Source organism: Rhinolophus sinicus, linkage group LG01 (genome assembly GCF_036562045.2).
Source record: "Rhinolophus sinicus isolate RSC01 linkage group LG01, ASM3656204v1, whole genome shotgun sequence".
Lineage (NCBI taxonomy): Eukaryota > Metazoa > Chordata > Mammalia > Chiroptera > Rhinolophidae > Rhinolophus > Rhinolophus sinicus.
This window is the reverse complement of record NC_133751.1, coordinates 28,263,796-28,286,016: the sequence shown is the minus strand read 5'-3', so window position 1 is coordinate 28,286,016 and position 22,221 is coordinate 28,263,796. Positions and strand designations below refer to the sequence as shown.

The window sequence follows — 22,221 nt, the reverse complement described above, 5'->3', positions numbered from 1 at the left end:
GGTCACATTTTAAATGTGAATCGGTCACATTTTAAATGTGATTCAATAGCTACATGTAGCTAGTGGCTACATTTTTCAACAGTACAGATACATAACACTTGCATCACTGCCGAAAATCACTGCAGAAAATTCTATGGTACAGTGCTAGTTTACAGAAGGTGCCACCGAATAGGACTGTAGATTTATAGATTAGCTATAAAGAACTTGCTTTCTTTAACTGGGACCTAGATTTCATAGTCAAACTTACCACTGTTCAGTTTTTATCAATAAACTTCTCAAAATGAGATAAATATCATATAAAATGAATATGAAAGCACATTTTCTATAGGGAAATATTAGTACTCTAAATTCCTAAGCAAATATTTTAAAATAAAAAATATTGGCACATGAAATTCTGCACAAGGCTTCTGATAACTTAATAGCCACTTGTCTACCGCTGGTTCTGTGAAGACTTCCACCTTCTGCAGCAATCCTCCATTCTTACAGCCTAGAACACTGATTTGTTTTGAGGCCTGGTAAGGTCTCTCTCTCTCTCTCTCTCATAATTTCAATAGGAATTAGGTATTATTCTCAACTTTTTCCCCAGAGAACCAGATCAAATTGTAACTCCAGAATATATACTAAACGCATAGAAATCTAATCTTTAACATGTGGTTTCAGCACATTTATATTTCACAGCTATTCCCAAAGGTAATTTCCAAAGGAGGCTAAAGTTTTTATAAAATTCTTCCAAAATATCTAATATTAATTAAGTGTATAAAAATGCATTTACCATTAAAAGTTGATTTTTGACTTATTAGGGAAATGTTGTTAAGCCTTTCAAATAGAGCCTCTTTCCCCTTATTGCATCTCTAGACAGCGATATCTTTACCTGGTATGAAATGTATGACTCCTACTAAATCTAGATTCAAATGTGTTTCACAAAACAATTACATTATAGCATATCATTTTCCCTTAGGAGGATTTTAGGCCCTATCTTCTGAAGCATAATTTGCTTCTGAGTTACTAATCATATAATCCCTAAAATATTATTGGTTCTCAGATACAAAATTAAATTTGTGTGGAATATTCAGACATAATGTAGAATTACATCTTTTACAAAAGATATTGTTGATACAAACAACTTGGATATTAATCAGAACTTCTTGATAACAGAGGTAAAATTACATAACATTCTTCTAACTCTTCTTGAAAGAACACAATTTATTTTAGAAATAACTTTTACCTTCTTTTAAGTTCTCGGGATCCTGAATTCTCATGACCAACACGTCTCATCCTAGTGTTTTCTAGATTGCGCCATTGTCCCCCTGGTTTGTACTTCAAAACCTCATTTTGCCACTCGTCATCAAAAGCATGAGCATCGCCTACATTAAATATCAAAATAAAGGGGTATTAATGTATCAACTGTCAGTAAGTGCCTTGCTCCCCACACACCTCATTCTAGCCTGATATATCCATCAGCCTAACCTCAAGATAAAGGTAGAACCATATCCAAATATAATTTCTCAGACTGGGAAGTGCCTAGACCTGCCCCATCCAATATGGTATACACTAGCCATAGGTGGCAATTGAGCACTTGAAACGTGAGCTGTCTAAATGCAGTTGTGAAAAAGAAAGGTACAATAGCTCACCAGTAATGTTTATATATGATTACATGTTGATCTGATAATATTTTGGATGTATTAAGTTAAATAAAACATTAAAATTTAAGAAAAGAATAAGGAAACTACTTCAAATATAAAGGTCTCTGTCTGATTCAGGGTAACATTACCTTTTTCGTTTGTTCCTCTTATATTCCTATTGATACTTTGGTTATTGATGATATGGTTTTTCATACACCTGCTTGGAGATCGTATTATTCTACCCAATGTGCCTGTTGACCTATTGCACTGACTTACAGTCTTTCTTCCGGGTCTTCTCATAGTGATCATCCTTTTCCTCTGTATTTGGATACTCCTCCTAGGAGTATCCTATTAGTACTTCCTATTAACCTCACCATTTTCCTTTGTAACTTGGCCTCAACAAGTGGCTGTTGTCAACTTCCTAAGACAGATTACTCATCTTGACTGGGAATGTATGTTGTTATGCAGTAGATAATCTAACGTCCACAGTAAAAACAATAGATAAATGATAATACTTGTTCTTTCAGATTGTCTTCATAATAATATATTCCTTCACTAAATTTTTCTTTAACAGATTAATTATTCTGAAGTATTCCATATATATTTAAATATGACAAGATTACAAAGGTTAAAATTAAAGAAAGATCAAGATGTTGTGACTTCCATCTCATTGAATAACGATAAGTTTATGAAACTCCAACCTTAAGAGAATTTTTTTTCTAAAATGATACAGTAATTTCAACCCTCTACTATGATAAGACATTTTTACTAAAAATACTTCTGAAAACAGTAGATGAATATAACTTAAAAACTACAATGAGAAGAGTTAGGATACTGGAAGAACTTAAATGTATTGAAGAATGAATATAAAATTGAGAAAACAAAAAGATTTACTTGATACATATACCATGTTTTCCTGAAAATAAGACCGGGTCTTATATTAAGGTTTGCTCCAAAAGACGCATTAGGGTTTATGTTCAAGGGATGTCATCCTGAAAAATCATGCTAGGGCTTATTTTCCAGTTAGGTCTTATTTTGGGGGAAACACAGTATGATATATTATATATAATATATATTTCTAACAATACCAGAAATTAAAATCTTGTCTATATAAAAGTCTAAGTGCCCAACAATACAGAGCAGTTTAAATTAATTACGGTCTTTTCATGATAAAACTTTCAGGTAACCATTTAGAATGTCTTTGAAAAATAACATCATAGGTGACTATTCACAATTCTAATGGTGAATTAAAATAAGCACAATATAAATTATATAGATAGTAAAATAGTGATATTGCAAAAAGTATGTGTGTTTATATATACATAAAAGTACTAGGAAGAAATACACTAAAACATTAATAGTATTTATTTTGGGTTGAGATGGGTAATTTTCATTTTCTTTATATGCTTCAAATATACTTCTTTGATAATCAGAAATATTTAAAATATTTTGCCTACTGAGTCTTACTAAATATCAATCCCAAATATTCCATTTTCCAAGTATAAAACAAAAAATAAATGATACTCTGCATTACCAAAAATTACTCTAAAGACAGATCTACTACGAAACAATGAAACTACACTTTTATAAGGTATTCCCTACACAATTATTCATAAACTACCTCAAAACGACATCTTATGAAATGTTTCGACAAAAAATATTCACCAAGTTCTACCAGTACAGCTGGTACTTTAACTTTAAGAGAAAGAATGCTATTTCCTGCGATAACTTACTTTCATTCATATTGATGAATTCTTGATTGACCTCTTCATCTCCAGTCTTCTTGTTCTTTGACTTTTGAATGACATGAGCGCGATCATGAAGATGATGACCAATAGCCATTTTTTCTAGTCCACTGTCAGAATCTCTTAATGCTCTCCTAGTTTCCTTTATCTATAAAAGTAAAGAAAATAAAAATCAGCTATTATTTATTTTTTAAGCGTTTATTTGAGTAAAAACTGAAGACAATTGCTGCGGAACAAGATCTCAAAAACTCCCCAAATTAGCTATTACTTAAATATAGAATGGAAAGAATTCTAAACTCCCATTGGCCTGTTTACCTATAGAGGTAAGACCACAAATCTGCTGCTCTAAAAATAATGGGTACTCAATTCCACTACCAATTTGCAGTAAAATTACAGTAATAGTTCTGTGATGTTCCCTGAATTGCTTGAAATTAAAATATCTAGGACAAATAGAACCAATACAATTTAACCTTTTATATTCCAAATGGCAATCAAATATTAAAACAAACAATAACTTAATTATATAACACTTAGTGCCTTCAACACTACCCTTCACAACGGAATAGATGGGAGTACATGCTAGCATTCCTACAAGTAAGGGCAACTAATTATTCAGCAGTCATGTTGATGGGCTTGAACCTCATGGCTCCCACCTATGAACTCTATGGGTTATTACAATGTTCATGATAGCCAAAAACTATTAACATGGTTTGCTGTGGGACATCCACATTTATATTGTTTACAGTTAGGATGTATGTCACTCATAGCAAGTTAATATTAAAATGTCTGAGATGAACAAGCTGCACTATTGCAAAAGCATCATTAAAAGGTATGTCTTATATGTAAGAACTAAAAAATGAACTACTAACACCCATTAGACAGGCAAAGCTAAATTAGTTTTTAACCTAAGTACTAACAAGGAAGTGGAGAAATGGGAACTCTCATGCCAGAGTTTGTGGAAGCTAACTCTTTCAATCTCCATGTGATAGAGTACTTCGTAAGTTCTAGTAAAGACTACTCACACCTCCGCCAACCCAAAAATACAATTCCTAGACCCTTTGTGCAAGGAGACATGTATAAAAATGAGTAAGTGAAAAATCAGAAATACCTAAATATTTATCAGTAGAAAAACAGATTTAAAAATTGTGGTATATTCATAGTTTGGACACTATTAAGAAGTTAAAATAAAGAAACCAGAATTATACATATCAACTCTAATAAATCTCAGAAGCATATTATTGAGCAAAGTTAAGTTGCAGAGGACATATGCAATATGAAACCATTTATATAAAATTTAGAAACCTGTAAAATAATTCATTATATTGTTTATGAAACATATATTAGTCATGAAATTGTAAAAGCATGCATCAGAATGATAAATTCCAGATATAGGAAAATGGTTCTCTGAGGGGGAGGGAAAAAGGAAAAAGAACCAAGGAGGGAAGAGTGAATTGGAAGCTTTAACTGCAGCTGCAAAGTCTTTTGCTTAAAAAGGAAACAAAACAAGAGACAACTTAAAGTAGATTGAGAAAAATGTTATGATTTGACTAAACTGGGTGAAAGGATGGGTATCTATTATATTATTCTCTATATTCTTTCTGTACACTTGAAATGTTTCATGAATTAAGAAATTCATTTACTTCAAACACAAATTAAAGGTAGATATTTGTTTCATGAAACAAAGACTTCTTTTAGTGTCTATTTACCTTGTAAACATGTAAAGGTAATAAACACCAATAGGTATTTACATGAATAAAGGTATCTGGGACAGGTAGGGGGTGAGGGAGACAAAAAAAAATTGCCTTTAAATAAATACAGTTAGCTTTATTGTTTTTCACAGTGCCATGGTGCTTCTCACCACCCCCCCACACATACACCCACAATACCAGATCAAATTTTAATAATTGTATAGGTCATCTATCATTCCACAAGTTTATAAAGCTCCAAGAATGCTTAGAAAATACTTACTCCTCCTGGAGCCCGACGGGTTTGAGTGGAGGCCTGGAAAACCTTTGGTGGTTCATCTCCTACTTTGGAATAAGTCATAACCGAGGAAGAACTAAATGAATGTGCATTTGGATCCACTGAAAGATGACCCTGGAGGTAAATATAAATTGTAAATACTGAGAGGTTAGTCAAATATGAAGAATTAATGTCACAGGATTCACAACATTAGCCAGAAGTCTTACTAAGGATACTACGCTATCAGTGTGGTGTATCCAAATGGCACCCCCATGAAGGTCTAATGTTTCTTCCATTTTAGGCACCAATTCCAACTATCCTTGTGAGGAATAACACTCAAGGATCCTTAAGTTTTGGGGATCAAAGATTTATGGCTTCAATTTAAATACAGATGCTGTGGTCTTATTATAGTCAGTGGCTGACACTTGTATGCAATTTTGCCAGTGTTGAGCCAATTAGCCATACGCCAGGAAGTTTTATACCTCCTATGGGTACCAGATTGCTACACTACCAAAATCATTACAAAATGATCCTTACATTCCAAACTGGATGACTAAAATAATATGGGTCTTCTTCATCTCAAATCAAGTTATTGTTTTGATGTTAATATTATGAGTAGAAAAGTAACTGAATTAGTACTAGTATTTGGACTGTATGGATCTACGTAATCCAGTGTCTAAACATCATTCCTGAAATTTCTATTTTCAGAGTTTTTTTTAAAACACGAAAACTTAATTTCTTAGACGATATAATTCCTTTTAAGTGGCAAGTTATAAAATAATAAAAATATGTAAATTTACATAAAATGTTCATTTACAATAGTGACCTTCAGCAGAACAAATGTTTTAGAGGTTGAATTTTTGTAATTTTGAAAGTTAATTAATGCTATTTTTTCAAACTTAAAGCTTGTGAAATCAATTTGGTGGGTTGTGACCAGCATTTTTAAAATATGAAATAAAACTGAAAATATCAGCACACTAAATATAGTATGATCATTTTCTCATGAAACTTTGTTTCAGGTGTATTTGTACAGTATACAAGTATTGTGTACTGGGTCATGATGTGAGATATATTTTTCAAACACTGTGGACTGTGGTTAAAAAAAAAAAAAAGAGTTTGAAAGCCACTATAGCATAGGATACCAATAACTGAAAACAACGTTCTCATCAAATGTTTAGTACTTACAAAGTTTCTTTGTAATTCTTGCATACTGTTTCTCATATTTAACATCATTCGGTCCATTGCCTGAAAAGGGGTGACATCTGCACGCTACAAGATATTAGGAAGTAGGTTATTAACTATAAGCACAACACAAAAGAAGCCTTTTCCAAAACAGCTGAAAAATTTTTTCTCGATTTCTACAGTGGGATCTCATGCAGTAATGGACCGGGCAAAGATAATTTAAGGACTATACAGTGAAAGAGACTTGTTAAAGAAAAAATTGAAGTGTACACCAATCCCCAACAGCCAACATATAAATGATTAGGGAGCTGTAACACTATAAATACATGCATACATTCATGTGTGTGTGTATATATATGTATATATACACATATATACATGCAAGAACATATAGACACATATCATTAATCAATTTTCTCAAAACATAATTTAGTTAATATTTAAATACTGTGTGGTGTATTCTGGGCTGGGACAGCACTAGCATAGTCTAGTCTTCAAATCTTTCTTTTTTCCCTCTCTTAGTCCCCCACCACACAAATAAATAAAACTTGGGTGTAAGATACCAGCATGATACCTCCACAAGCACCACATGACTGACAGAAGCTGAGCCAGCCCTCCTTTTCACAGTAGGGTCCAAGTGATAAAGGTTAATTCACTCTACTAATAGACCTTGAATTTGTTGCCGACCATTGAAGGCTCAGTCGGGCATACCTTTGAAACATGAGGTATGCTCCTTTGGGAGAACAGTTAAGAATTCCTCTAGAACAGTGGTTTCTCAACCAAGAGCGGTTGTGACTCCCAGAGGGGAGGGCATCCAGGGGCATAGTCATTCTTGTCACAAGTGAGGAAGGTGTGCAACTGGCGTGTAATGTATAGAGGCCAGGGATACTGCTAAACGCCCTACAAAGCATAGGGCAGACCCCAAAAACAAGAATAACTGGCCCCACATGTCAGTAGTGTTGAGGCTGAGAAATGCCGCTCTAGAAAAATCTGCTATTGATTTTAGGTTTCATCATTGGAACACTCACCAGAAATTACAAAGCGAAGCACCCAGTGCATTGTCTACTATTATAAAACAGAGAGAATGTTTGGTTCTGGGAATGCAGGCAAGAGGAGTCTTTTGAGTCCTGTAAGGAAGGCACTGTGGTTCACTGCTGATATTTCAGCCCTTCTGGAGATTGTTTTGCTGTGTGCCAGAGCTGGGACTCAATAAAGAATCATCGAAGATTTGTTTATGTTTCTGCCTTCTGTTGGGTTTTATTGCTAATAACAATGGGAAATAGATGGGAAAACCAAACTCCCGTAATTTGGTTAATGTTTGGAACGCACACTTATCACAGTAGGAAACACAAAGTTACATTTAGGAGATACTGACATATCTTTGGGTACACAAAGGACTGCTATAGAATTATCTACATTTCAGAGATTCAAGAAACTATTCTGAATATTTTGTTTCAACACTATGTTGAAAATCAGGGCTGTATAAGACCCACAGTTCACGAGAGGTGGAAGGGGGCTAGCCCAAGGAAGATGAGGAAGAGGAGGAAAAGATCAGATGTTTGGGTATATTCTGCCCTATTCTCAATTCACTGTCAAATCAGCCATCAAACTGTGTATCTGTACTTGCCATGGGGTGGCCCAACACCCTGGACTGGCAGAAAGTGGGGATACAAATGACAGCTAATCCCAGTGGGCTCTCAAGGCCTTCAGGAACTTGGCACAATGCTCTTCTCTCTGCCTCGAATGTTTCCCCCCAACTCTTAGCATAAGTACTTTCTTTTCATCATTCAAGTATCACCTTCTTAGAAAGGCCACCTGTCTAAACCAATCTCTGCTTTGCCTTCCACCTGTCATTACCCTTCCACTATATCACTACCCTGCTTCATCAGTGTACTTTCAAGTACTTGGACTATTTGATTGTTCTGTCATTTGCTGTCTGTCTCCCACTCTAAAAAAAAATAATCTCTGTGAAGGTAGGGCTATCTTCTCTGTCTTATTCACTACTATACTCCCAATACTTTAAAAATGATTCCTGGCACATAGGAGGGCTCAATAAATATTTGCTGAATGAATGAACAAATTTTCTCTAGCTCAGCTCAAACCCATATGTCCAGCTATTTACCAGATAAACTATTTACCACCTGGACAACACACAAACACCTCAAATACAAAACACCCCAAACTGAAATGATCCTCTTGACCATCCGTGCCCTCGTATCTACACTGCATCTCTGCTCTGCTGCTCTGTTCCTTAGCTCAGTGGCATTCCCATCGACCTAATTCCTCATGCCAGAAAAATGGGTATAATACTTTCCTCCTCTTTCTCTCTCGCTCCTTCAACCCAGTCAATCACCTAGTTCTATCTATTCACCTCTCTAACTGTCTCTCAAATGAGATGACTTCTCTTTTCCACCAGAGCCATTACCGAGCAGAAGCATCCATGATACTCCTCACAACAGCCTCTTGGCCTCCCTGCCTCCACTATGGTCCCTCCTAATCTCTCTCCCTGCTGCAGGCACATGATCTCCCAAAAGTGAGAACCTGACTCTATTACTATTTTAAAGAAAATTCATCCACTTCTTCCCCTGCTCTTATGATAAAGGCCCACAACCCTTAGAAGGGCTGAAAGAAGTCCTTGGTTCCCTGTCCATCCTCATCTGTATCTACTCTCCAACTCATACTCTGGGACAAGTGACCTTCAGCACCTTTGTGCTCCCGAGCTTCCAGGTCTTGGTACTTGCTGCTTCCTCTGTGTTGAACACTCTTCTCCCCTTCCTGCTTCTCCTGGCTAACTCCTATTCTCCTCAAGGTTTGGGAAGTCTTGTCTGATTGACCTCTACCCCATTACCCCAAAAGGTCTGGGTTACAGGCCGTCTTCTGTCTGTGCTCCCACAGCATGCCCAACTTCCTATCATTTTAACTGATAACTCTATGCGGCAACTGCTTTGTTTCTTCGTCATTTGTCCCACTAAAAACTCTGGCCAGGAAGGACAAATGTTATAGGTCAAACTTTAAGGAGACAAATGGTTGAATCCTGGCACAAGAGAATAAAAAGAAACTTTTTCATGAGAGTGTAGATGCATCCACGGGAAATGTTCCAAAGCCATGATATGCTCTGCTACTCCTCAGACTGCCTTTAAGTGTGTTAGAAACTAGCATCACAGAAAAGAGGATCCAAGCCCGATGAAACAGGGGTGCAGAGTAGGTACACTTGGATGTGGGAAAGGAAAAGCAGAATGAACAAACTGGCAATAGAGACCTCGAGAAAGCAGCCAACCTGAGCTTTTCCAAATGTGCTTGTCTATGTACAGTTTGGTGCTTTTTAACCTTTTGGATAAGTCATCATAAGCATGTGGAAGTTTCCAACTCTCAGTCACAACTGTGGGGATCCCTTTTGCAAATCAAGTGAACATTCATCTAATAAAATGTAGTTTACCTTTTTGAAGACTGATTTTATATATGTTGATATGACTTACTTCAGACAACACATGCCTAAACAGTCTAAGATAAATTTAACAAATGAAACAGGCTTTTTAAAAAAATTCAGTACAAATACTAAAAAGCCATTATAAAAGTGAGACTGCATGCCAATTCAGTTTGCGTGAGTTAATGAAAAATAAATATTTGTCACAAAATATTGCTAAAATGATTTGTGTCTCATACGAACCATAGCACCAAAACTGCCAAAAGGCACAAGGGAACTCATTGCCTAGAAAAAAAATCCAATTAATTTTGGTTATGATATTTATTACATGATAATCCCTGAAAAAGAAACAATGCACTATATATTCCTATGGTTCAGAGCTAACAAAATTACAGAACCTTTTAATAAAAAAGACTCAACATATATTTTTAAAATTATCTGCTTAATATTCACTATAGAGCCTGACAGGAGCCTGGCAGGCAAATAGGAAGCCATATACCACTTTTAAATATGACTAGTCTAGTATTTATTAAAGGTAGTTGAAATAATAAGTATTTGCTATGGCTTAAGACAAACATTTCTCAAAGGAAATGCAAATTCACACCAAAATTAATTAAAACATAATGTACAATGATTAAGATATCATCTTTCCTTTGCTCAGCTTTCCATATTTTTAAAAGATCAGTTAATCTTGCCTGTAACTGATTAAAAATAAAAACTTATCTACATTAATAAAATTTCAAAAGATTATAGAGATAGTGGACAAAAAATTAATAAATACCTCCTAAGAACTAACTTATTGGAATAAAAAAACATAGACTTCAGAAAGGATCACACACAGATTTAAAAATATTTAGAGTCTTTGATAGGCAAACCAATGTTAAGTATAAGAGTCATGATTAATAGTTCATAAATTATACTCAATGGGTACAGATAAATAAAAGTAAATTTTTAGACACACAAATTAAAAACTTCCATTACTTAGAAGTTTCAAATGTTGAAAATAAATTTTGAATTTCTAGGTAAAAAGTATATATATTTTTATCATTCAGTGATTGTCTTCCTGTGTAAGTTATGTTGAAAAATAGAGAAAACTGTGTGCTTACATTAAAAATAATATATCAGATGTGATATATACTTATACTGTATATTTAGAACAGTAATCTCCAAAGTGTATTGGACGCACCAATAAAATTCTTCTTTTTCTTTTTAGTGACTCTGGCACCATCATTCAATCTAAATGTCAGATGCTCATATGTCACATATTGAATTATACATTGCCTAATTCAATAAATTTAAAGATTAAATTATGTAGTTTTAAATAAAACATTTTTCCCAAATGGACAAATTATTTGAAAATAGCCCCATAAAGAAAACATGAACAGAAGAAAATGCTAATAATACAAACACAAGAAAAGGGCATAGCTGATGCTTCTACTTTTGTAGTAGTCTCTGATTTCCCTCATAATATGGCTGATAAAGATAACAAATGTCAAGAATGGGCCAAAAATGAAGAAAAAAAGGATGAAGGTGTCCATTTGAAATAATAGATTTTCATCCACTATGCTTAGAAACATCAGCATAATAGCTCACCGTTTAATCAAAACACTCATTTTAAAACATAATTTCACCAAAATAGAAAAAAGCTTTGTATAAATTATTATTAAAAGTTCAAAAGGACTAAGACAGCTAGCATGCTCAAAAAGCCTATCATTTTCTTGGCAGTGCTCTTTTCGAACTTTGCAGCACTCTTTTCACATCTTCTGAATTTTTGTTCCTACCTTCACTTCCAGTTATAAAATACTGACTTAGAAAAGTCAGGTTGGGATCGAGATCTTTTGTTGCTAGTATTGTGGTTTATTTGTTTTATTTTAACTAATTAATTAATTAATTAATTATTTTTTGCTATTACATAAGGTTTTCATACTTAGACATAAACGTGTCAAATGTTATCACACCATAGGGGGAAAAGGAGAGCCAGATCTCACCAGTATAAATTATAAAAGTACAGAAAAACAGAGTTTTGACTAAGATACAGGCTGAATGCTCCTTGGAAAGGTGCTGTAACTGGATGAAATTCCTACATTTAAAAAGCCACTACTGCTGTTCAACTGCCCTAGGACAATGCTTAAAACTCTTGGTTGGCAAAGGGTTTTCACAGTTTGAGAAAAAAAGTACATCAGCATTAGCTTTCTAAGATAGTTGATACAATAGAATAATTACAGAAAAATGTATACTATTTGATTTTAGATGTGAGAGACAAGTAAATATTACCTAGCATATTTACTATCTAAAAAGCTATGAAACTCAAGGTTTTATGAAATGGGTTGGTCTAAATCTGATAATTACCATTTACTGTTATTTAATAGGTAGATGAGTACCACTGTTTTTCTTGAGAAAAACGCTTAAAGAGATTATTATTAAATGAGAAATAAGATGACAGGTTCAGATATAGGTGATTAGTGTTCTTTACTCAGCATTGGTTAAAAAAAAGTTAAACGCTTTGGAGTCTATTTGAATGTCTATTGTGTCCCCCCTGAGGTAGCCACTAGCCACATGTGGCTATTTGCAATTAAATGTAAAATCATTACAATTAAAAATTCAGTTCCTCAACAGCACCAGGCACACGTCAAGTGCTCAAGAGCCATATGTGGCTAGTGGCTACCACAGTGGACGAGGCAGATTTGGAACATTTCTATGATCTGGAAAGTTCTATTGGTTAATGCTAGCTACAGACTTTAGCCGACACTAATAAGTGATTCATAATCTTAGTCAAAAGTTAGTTTATGCCACCACAAATTGGATAAGGTAGCAACTATTTTAATTTCTCATTCAAATGTTGGTCTTGGCCTTCCTTTATACTCAGAATTGCTTTCCTATTTGACTTGCCTTATTCAATCACCACATTTATGCAAACATATTACTTCATCTGTGTTTTTCTTGTTCTCAAAAACTTGATTAAAAGCCACGTTGGCAAGGCAAATATGCAGCAAGCTAAAATGAAAATAGTTCTAAATTATGAAGGTTACAAACTATAGTTTCACAGAAATTTACCTTTATTTGGTTATATATTTCTCATTCCAGCTCACTAAACATTCAGATGTTTTCAGCACAAGTGCCCAGGAAAGAAATACTTGGTTCTACTTCCAGTGAATGACCAGTAGTTACAGCTGATGTGGACGGGCATCCTGAATAACAGCTTCACAACTGAGTTATCAACAGGCTCCTTTCTATATTTGTAAGTGAATTAAACTGTCACTTCTTGCTTCTTTCGCAAAAGCTACAAGTAGCTCATTTATGCACATGAATACAAAGCACTATATATAGCCCTACTCTTTCCGTGCTGTGATTATAGCAGATACATGAAATATTCCAATGCTCATGTGAGACAAAATTTCAGATGCCACATTTGATTTTTCTCCCCTCTTTGATAATTCTTCCTTTGATCTTAATTTTAGACTTTAATGGAAACTGATAGCCCTAAAAGTAATATATGTCCATATATATGAATAAATGAGACCACTATTCACTAATTCAAATAAAACTAATTGGAATGTGAATAATATATATTGGAATAATATCTATATGAAAAAATATGAAGATTACTTTCATTTAAATGGCAAATGCAATTCTACACATCAAAATTCTTTGGAGTATTTAAAATATTTTACTCTATTTAAGATGATTGGAAACAGAAAATATGAGAATGTTTTTCTGGAAGTTTCCCGATTGACCAATTCAATGTTTACTGAGTTCCAAATGTATACATTTCAATTGCAGAGATTCATCTTTATAGAAACTCCTGTGGATTTGTTATTCTAGAACTGCCATTCCTGAGGATGAAAAAAGCAACAGAAATAAAATAAACAGAAAATAGTTAAGATATATAAATATCCTGAGGGTTTTTTTTTTTAAATTGAGTATGTAACCTTCTAGCTTTGCTCTCAGACAAGAGTTATAGAAATATATTGCAGTTATGCAAGGCTTTGAATACAGTTAAAAGTTAATCTGAGTTTTGAAGATACAGAAGATTGTTTTGTTCTTGCCCAATAAAGTATTGTCCTGTAGTGTTGGCTGCTATTTTAAAACGGAAAAAAAAGTGTTGTATGGCAGAGGAAGGATATTTCTTTGCCTGTTCTAATTTAAGACATGGGAGGCAATTCAAAGGTGAGAAGAATCCATATATATATATAAACAATGCTTTAAGTTTGGCATATAATATATAACCCCATGGCCCTAAAAGTTTTGGTAGCATAGTGGAATTCTATACAGCTAACAATTCACTGTTTTAAAGGATTTGGGTTTCCAACAGGCACTTCCTTTACAAAATAGTTATTTCTATAATATTAAGAATTAGTCATATCGTATTATGATAGACATACTCTTCTGTAATACTTTTCTTCACGTTTCCACAGGACCTTCTCACTAACTTTAAAATAAAGAACTTACAGTCAAGGAATTTTCGCCATCATCATGTCCTGTATGATTATGAGCTCTTCCTCTACTATCAGAGATGCTGAGCAAGTCTCTTCCAAAAGGTTCAGAAAAACTTCTCATCTGTCGCATACTTTCTCGGTGTGCAACAAAAGAATCACTGTTGAAAATACATATAATCATGTAAGAGTGAGTGTTGGAATTTAAATAATAAGCAGCTAAATACTACAAAGAATTATTGAGTTAATATGCTTGTTAAAGAGATAAAAGAGATTTTAGAAGAATAGAATTATCTCATAAAGACCCACTATTCATGAATAAAAAAACTGTTCTATTTGTTATCCACTATAATTCACTTGTGTATTTGTGTATAATAATAACACCTTTATCTCTTACTGTACAAAAATGATAAAAACACAAAGTAACACAACCCAGGTAGCAAGCATAAACTAGCACTAAGGGAAATGGCAAAAAAAAAAAAAGTACTCTGAAAAATAATGCTACCAGGGCCACCTCGGGCAGTCAACAATATAAATTCTAGTGAGGACTAATAAAGAATGTTGCCTTGTTCATTTTTTTTAACTCTTCTTTATAAAATATGCATTGAGAACTATAGCTATGTTATGAACACTGAAGATATGTTATTTAATAGACAAAGCTACAGATCATCTCTATGAGGCTAACTTTTATTTCTAACTCTAAATACTAAAAATCACCACCCAGTAAAAATATTTTCCAAGTCTTAAGACAGAGGTTCTCAAACTTTTTAAAAATTACCACCCAACTAGTGAGGTTAGAAATGCAGAATACTGTCCCCTCAACCTCCCGATGGAATTCACTAGTGCGGAATGGTTTGTGTACATGCATCACTGATGCACGACTACTTGATCTTAACTCAAGTAGTCACTTCACCAACCTTTGAGGCACCTTCTGTTTGTTGTACCTGAATTAATCAGAACCCAAGCCTCTCTTTCTGAGTCTGTTTCCACAACCATAAAGTGAGGATAGTATCGCATATCACTGTTGAGATTAAATCATGTAATCTGAAAGCATAAAGCACAGTATCTGGCCCATAAAATACTTAAATGTCAATTTCCCTTACCTTCTCTTCTTAACTTGTGTATGAATGCCACTCCCTATTATTCTATTATTAAATGTCTCTCATAGGAAAAAATCATGTATTTTACATAAAAAAGACATACAGCAGTAATCATGTTCCAAGCCCTGTTCTATGTGCTGTATGAATATCAGTGCTCATAATCTTATATTATCCCATTCACCCCATTTCATTTCCTATTCAAGAAACTAAAATTGTATTGCCTTATCACAGTGGTTTCTCAAGTTCACTTCAGTTGGAAAGTCGCTGAGTCACTCACTGGTCAATTGCTTATTCCAGAACTTAAGACGCATTGCTACTGGAGCTCACATTACCAAGGCAACCTCATTCTTCCCTGAGGTCCCTCGGAGCCCTCCAGTGGTCTGCCCTCCTTTCCGACTTCTCCATCTCAGTGTCCTCCTCCTTAGGTCACCCTTCCAGCTTCTAATTCTACATTCCAATCTTCTGATGTTGTCATGAGGAAGCTCAAAAATTGTCTTCCTTTAGCAGTTCCAGGCAGAAAGAGTTTTCTTTTGAATTCTGCAGTGGTTGTGCAACTAAATCTACACCAAGGGAGCTCAGATTTATTCATATGTTACCTTGGCGGTTAAAAAAAACACCAAACTTCAAATGTAATTGATCAGCAAACCACTTAACTGGATTTGTGTGTATGAAGAGGATTTTTTTTGCTTTGTTTTAATTCAGCTGTGTTGAGGTATAATTTACATACAATGAAATTTATCCATTTTAATTGTAGTTTGAATATTGAAAAACATATCTAATCATAACCACAATAATTAAGATGCATAACATTTCCATCACCCCAAAAAGTTCCTTCTTGCCCCTTTGCTTACCTCCTTCTAACGCTAGTTACCGCTGATAGACTTTCTGTCATTAGTTTTGTCTTTTTCAGAATTTCATACAATGGAACCATATATTATGCTGTCTTTGGGGTCAGCTCCTTTCACTTAGTATAGGGCCTCTGTGATTCATCCATGTTGTTCTATTTATCAGTGGTTCATTGATTTTTATTGCTAGGTCCATTGTATGTATATGATAATAACAAAATTGTTTCTAGTTTTTGGCTATTATGAATAACGCTTCTATGAACATTAATGCACTGGTCTTTGTGTATACATAGTTGCATTTCTCTTTAATAAAATACCTAGGAGTGCGGTTGCTAGGTTGTATGCTAAGAGAGTGTTTAAATTTATAAAAAATGTGAACTGAGAACTCATTGTGCTACATTCTTGCTGACACTTGGTAGTATCAGTCTAATTTTAGCCATTTGAGTGGTGGTGTAATATCTCACTGGGGTTTTATTTTGTATTATTTGGCATTAATATGTCTTCTTTGATAAAACACTTGTTCAAAATTTTAAAAACCAGTTTGCTTGTCTCATTATTTGGAGCTACAAGAGGTCTTTCTATATTCTAGACTTTAATCAGATATATGTCTCTTAAGTATTTTTTCCCAGTCTTGGACTCACCTTTTCATTTTCTTAATATCAACTTATTCAGCCACATAGCCATGAATCTTTGTTAAGTCTTCAGTTTTCACCAGACTATGATCTTTGTGTAGTAGTTTTACTTCTTAGCTTTTTGTCTTTCCTTTCATTTTAAATTCCAATTCTTATAACATTTTACATCTCTATAAGCTGCTTTTGATTATTTTTGATTATTAGAATAAGTAGAATTTGAAAAGTGAAGGGAAGAATTGGAATAGGAAGTGAGAAGTGGACAATCTGAAGGGAGTATGATGAAACAGTAAATTGTGTTGATTATTCTAATATGCCTTCTGAATTTCCTGTCTGAAAGTTAAGTCTTCCATTTTTACTTTATATCTTCTAATATGGGAAATTTATTTGTAGTGGGTTTTTCTTGTTTTTTTACAAAATTTTTGATATTATTGAACCTAATTTCAGTTAGGAATATTATAAATTTATCTAGTCTCTGGTAGACTAATGAACTCACTAATTTCTATGTGTGGTAGGTAGCTTCTAAGATGGCCCCCAATGATCTTCACTCCCGGCTGGTAATGCCTTCATGTAATCCCCTCCCCCTGCGTATGAGCTGAACTTACTCACAGTGATGGGATACCAATTCCAAAATTAGGTTTTTAAAAAGTCTGTGCCTTTTCCTTGGGAGTTATCTCAGCATAATGGCTTGCTCTGGGCAAAGCTGCTGCCACATTGTGAGACAGACCTTGTGGAAAGGCCCACACGAGTGAGCTTAGCAGCAGATTTTTGAGACCAGCCAACAGCCATGTGAAAGAACTTGGAAGTATATTCTCCATCAGTCAAGCCTTGTGATGATCACAGCCTTCACTCACAACTTGATTGCAGGCTCCTAAGAGGCCCTGAGTCAGAACCACCCAGCTAAGCTGATTCTGGATTCCTAACCAACAAAAATTATGACATAATAAATGTTTGTTGTTTTAAGCTGCTAAATTAAGCTGCAATAGATAACTAATACAGGCTACATCCCAAGCAGCAGTGCTTAACATATTTAAAACTCCTCTCATTCTAAGTCTTTAATTTTGTTGGCTTCATTTAAAGACTGGAAGGGAAATGAATGCAAATCTATAAAAATAAGTAGTTTGTCTATAGGTCTGTTTTCTGCATCATAAGAAAATGTTTTTGTTTTGTTTTTATTGATTTTCACCAAATTTTGAGACTATGTTTGGGATAGTATGAATTAAAGAGTCTATTTCATAAAACAAATCTCGATTGAGGGTGGGGTTTCTCAGTCTTACACTAGAGCAGTTGAAACTGAGGCACAAGAAATCCACGGAACTCTTGATCAGAAGACACAAGTCTCATGCATTAAAACACTTGGGCCAGAAAAAAAATCAACTTTGGTTTAAATGAGCACATCACACCCTCCCAATCAAGAGTCACTAAGAAGTTCACAACTGCAGCTATTGATTGCAATGCTTCTCTATGTATGTAGCATGCACCCAGGTGAGTAGAAACTTACTTAAGAATGATAAATGACTCTCCCAAGAAAGGGTGGAGACAATTTAACATACAAGAAGGTTTAAATCCAACACATTTATTATGTATACTGTGTGTCAAGCACAGAGGTTGATTACTGGTCTGGAGGAACTTACATCCTGACAGAGAAGTGAGACTCATATGTTTTAAAGTAAATATTACAAAACTTGGACACTGTATTAGTTTACTATTGCTTCATAACAAATGACTACAAATTTAGTGACAACACAAAGTAATTTTCTTACAATTCTGGAGGTCAGAAACCCAGAATGGGTATCTCTGCACTAGAATCAAGGTGTAGGCAGGGATGTGTTCTTCTGGAGGCTCTAGGGCAGGGATGTCCAAACTGCGGCCCATGGGCCAACTGAGGCTTTCAATCCATTGTTAATTGGCCCGCAGCAAATTCCAAAAATATATTTAGTTTACTTAAATAAACCAGGTGAGGCAATACGTACTTCACCTTGAGTGAGTGGCCCGGCTGTTTGTGTATTTTACCGCATATGGCCCTTGGTGAAAACCGTTGAAAAAAATTTGGACACCCCTGTTCTAGGGGAGAACGTTTCCTTCCCTTTTCCAGCTTCTAGAGGCTTCCTCTGTTCCTTGGCTTGTGGTACCTGCCATCATTTTCAAAGCCAGAAGCACAGTATCTTCAAATCTCTCTGACTCACATTTAAAGGAGTGTTGTGATTAAATTGAATCCACCTAAATAATCCAGGTTAGCTTATTAACACCCTTAATTCCCTCTTGTCGTGTAAAATAACCTATTAACAGAGTCTAAGAATTAGGACTTGGACATCTTTAGCAGGGCCATTATTCTACCACAGATATATTCCTAAAATCACATCATTTAAAGCAATTTCCAACTGTTCCCGCCAGTCTACATATAACAGTCTTAGAAGTAATTGTTATAAAATACAGCCTGTGGTTAACCTGGCACTAGTATGCTAAGTGAGATTTCTACGGCTGATGACTAAGACAATAATATAGAATATAAACCTGAAATACTGTGTTTCCCCGAAAATAAGACCTAGCTGGACGATCAGCTCTAATGCGTCTTTTGGAGCAAAAATCAATATAAGACCCGGTATTATTATATATTAATGTTATGTTACATTGTATACCCAATCTATATTATAGTAAAATAAGACTGGGTCTTACATTAATTTTTGCTCCAAAAGACGCATTAGAGCTGATGGTCTGGCTAGGTCTGATTTTCGGGAAAACACAGTAGGACAAGCCAAAAGAGATCCTGAAAGCATCAGCTCCCGATGAAGTATCCGTCCCAGTGACAGCACTGTCTCTGCACTAATGGCCTGATTTGTAACTATTATTTCCTGTTATAATTCAAGGGGGTTTTGAGGTCTTTCTTAAACTACTAAATAATTGCAAAAGTTAAAAAAAAAAAAAAGAATTTGTGAAATCCATGACAATGAAAATAACTTCCTGTTCCTAATGTAGCCAAGAAAGACTTCTACTATACTTCCCTACCCCTCTCCCAAAACTCTTTCCTGATACTCTTCGAGCTATTGTCTCCTTTCCTTTAGCACTTAAAATAGTCCAAGAATCATTTATACTTCTGTCCTTTAATTCCTTGTAGCTCATTCACTTTATCTCTTTACAAATCTTTGTTTTCCTTCCCTTCACCTCTGCATTAAAATTCCAAGGATTCCCTTAACCTTTCAATTATTGAAACCTAAAGGGCACTCCTATTCCTTGAATTCTCAGCATCATTTCTAACTTTGGGGGCAATACACTGTTTTGGACCTTGTCTGATAAATTTCTCCTTTAAATTCTCCTTTGATAGTTCATTTTCCTTCTCGCACTTGATAGAGCATCTCTATACTAGAGTACTGGAGTGTCAAAATACCCTCAGCCGTGGGGCAACCAGGTGGGGCCTGAACCCGCCGAAGCTCCTGGCGCTGGTTCCTTCCCACTTCCATCAGTCTCTCCTTCTTGTACCCAAGGTGCTTTGCAAATATTTTCTAATTGTGAATGACATTAAAATGTTGAAAAGCCTGTCCCCTCATTTTCTCTGGGCTTGATCCTTTATCTGGTCTTTTTCCCTGCCCTCTGTGGATTATTTCTTTTAACTTCAACATGCTTAAAAATCACTCGAGGTACAAATTCAGATACAGATTCCTGAGACATACATCCAGGGATTTTTAATTCAGTATATCTGGAGATGGCCCAGTAATCAGCCTTTTAGCAAGCATTTTAAGTAACCCCAATGCAGCAGTTCTAAGGACCTCACATAAATAAACACTAATCCATTATTCTCTTCAACCATTTTTATCAGGAACCTCTAGTTCAATTTCTGCTTGCTTTGATGGTGTCCATTTGTTTCACAAATACTTACTGAGTACCATGTAAAGGGCACTATGCCAGGAAGTGGAGATAGAGTCCTGACTCGGGAAGGGCTACCGCCAATTTTCAACTTCCTGTTGGCTAGGAAGTCGTGATACTTCCTGAAATATTCAGAACATAAATTACAAATAATGATGAAGTGATTATTGAACATTTGCCTGTTTCTATGCTAGGCAGTCTTTAAACCTACCATTTCCAATAGTTTTTTTCCTTAGCCAGCTTTTCTTCATGTCTCTAGTTCTATTAAAGGGACAGCTACTATTCTCCAAGTCATCCAAGTTCAAAACTTCTGGAATCGGCTGGATGTTAGTTGGGTTTTTAATCTGTCCTGTGCTAGTTCCAAGAGAGGAAAAAGATAGAGTCTGTTTCCATGGGAAAACTAAAGGACATGGCAAGTGCTTTAGTTCAATCTCCCTCCATCAAGAAAAGTTATGGTCGGTTTACTTCTCAATTCCCATTGCTTCTTGTATCTTAACTGTTTCCTTCCTGGATTCTAACAGCTAGTAATTTGAGCACAGTAAACTGAGTAGTCACATGTCTAAATATCTTTATGTATTTCACATCAAACTGAAACAATGGCTGATCTGGGCATAGAAATCTACAATATTTCCCCTCAGTATTTTGAGGATATTGCTTCATTATCTTCCTTATTTAGTGTTGTTTAAAGAGAAGACTGATGACAATCTGGTTCTCATTCTTAGAAATTTATACTCTCTGGAAGCTTTATGATTCTTTTCTTTATATATTTTTTAATGTATTGAAATTATGTTATCATGGATCCAAGTGTAGAACTGGAAAAAAATTCCGTCAATCTTCAAATTTCCCTTCTTAATCTCGGTTCTAAGGGTTTCAGCCTTTCGTTAGTTCTAGAAATTATTCTTCAGTTATTTCTTTTGGTATTTATTATTCCCTTCTCTTTAGCTGTTTCTTCTTGTAGAACTTTTAACCCTCTGAGATTTTGTGCTGCATATTGGAAGAAATTCCTTGACTCAGTTTCCCAGGTTACCTTTGATTGTGAACATTCTACTTAATTCAGTTTTTTGTTTTAAGATGAAAATTTTAATTTCTGGCATCTTTTTTTTTTTTTTAATGACTTCACTATCTTATGTCATTCCTGAAGCTATTTCACATTTATCTACATATTTAACATTTGGCACTCTTCTTTCCTTAATATCCAAGTTGCCATCTGATATCATTTCTCTTCACTAAAGAACATTAACATCTCTTGCTCTGCAGGTATGCTTCCAACAATTTGTTAGTTTTCTTTTATCTGAAAATATTTTATTTCACCCTTTATTTATAAAGAATATTTTCTTGCAGCACTTTAAAGACATTTCATTGTCTATTGGCCTTCACTGTTTTCTGCTGAGACTAATATAATTCAAATTTTTTATTCT

At 34.8% G+C, this 22,221-nt stretch overlaps 1 protein-coding gene across 5 annotated transcripts in view; it reads right to left on the bottom strand.

Moving 5' to 3' along the window:
• MLF1 (myeloid leukemia factor 1) overlaps positions 1-22,221 on the bottom strand; it is a 43,503-nt gene that overhangs the window by 3,381 nt on the left and 17,901 nt on the right. For 2 of the 5 annotated variants that reach the window (XM_074326957.1, XM_019731955.2), the window contains exons 2-6: positions 14,385-14,529; positions 6,515-6,598; positions 5,336-5,464; positions 3,356-3,515; positions 1,226-1,364 (exon numbers count right to left, since the gene is read on the bottom strand). In XM_074326957.1, coding sequence (XP_074183058.1) covers positions 1,226-1,364; positions 3,356-3,515; positions 5,336-5,464; positions 6,515-6,598; positions 14,385-14,529 — 657 coding nt within the window. Of the gene's footprint in view, positions 1-1,225; positions 1,365-3,355; positions 3,516-5,335; positions 5,465-6,514; positions 6,599-10,178; positions 10,221-12,989; positions 14,530-22,221 lie in introns of all 5 variants that reach the window. The other 3 variants (XM_019731956.2, XM_074326945.1, XM_074326949.1) reach the window with 3 other exon arrangements.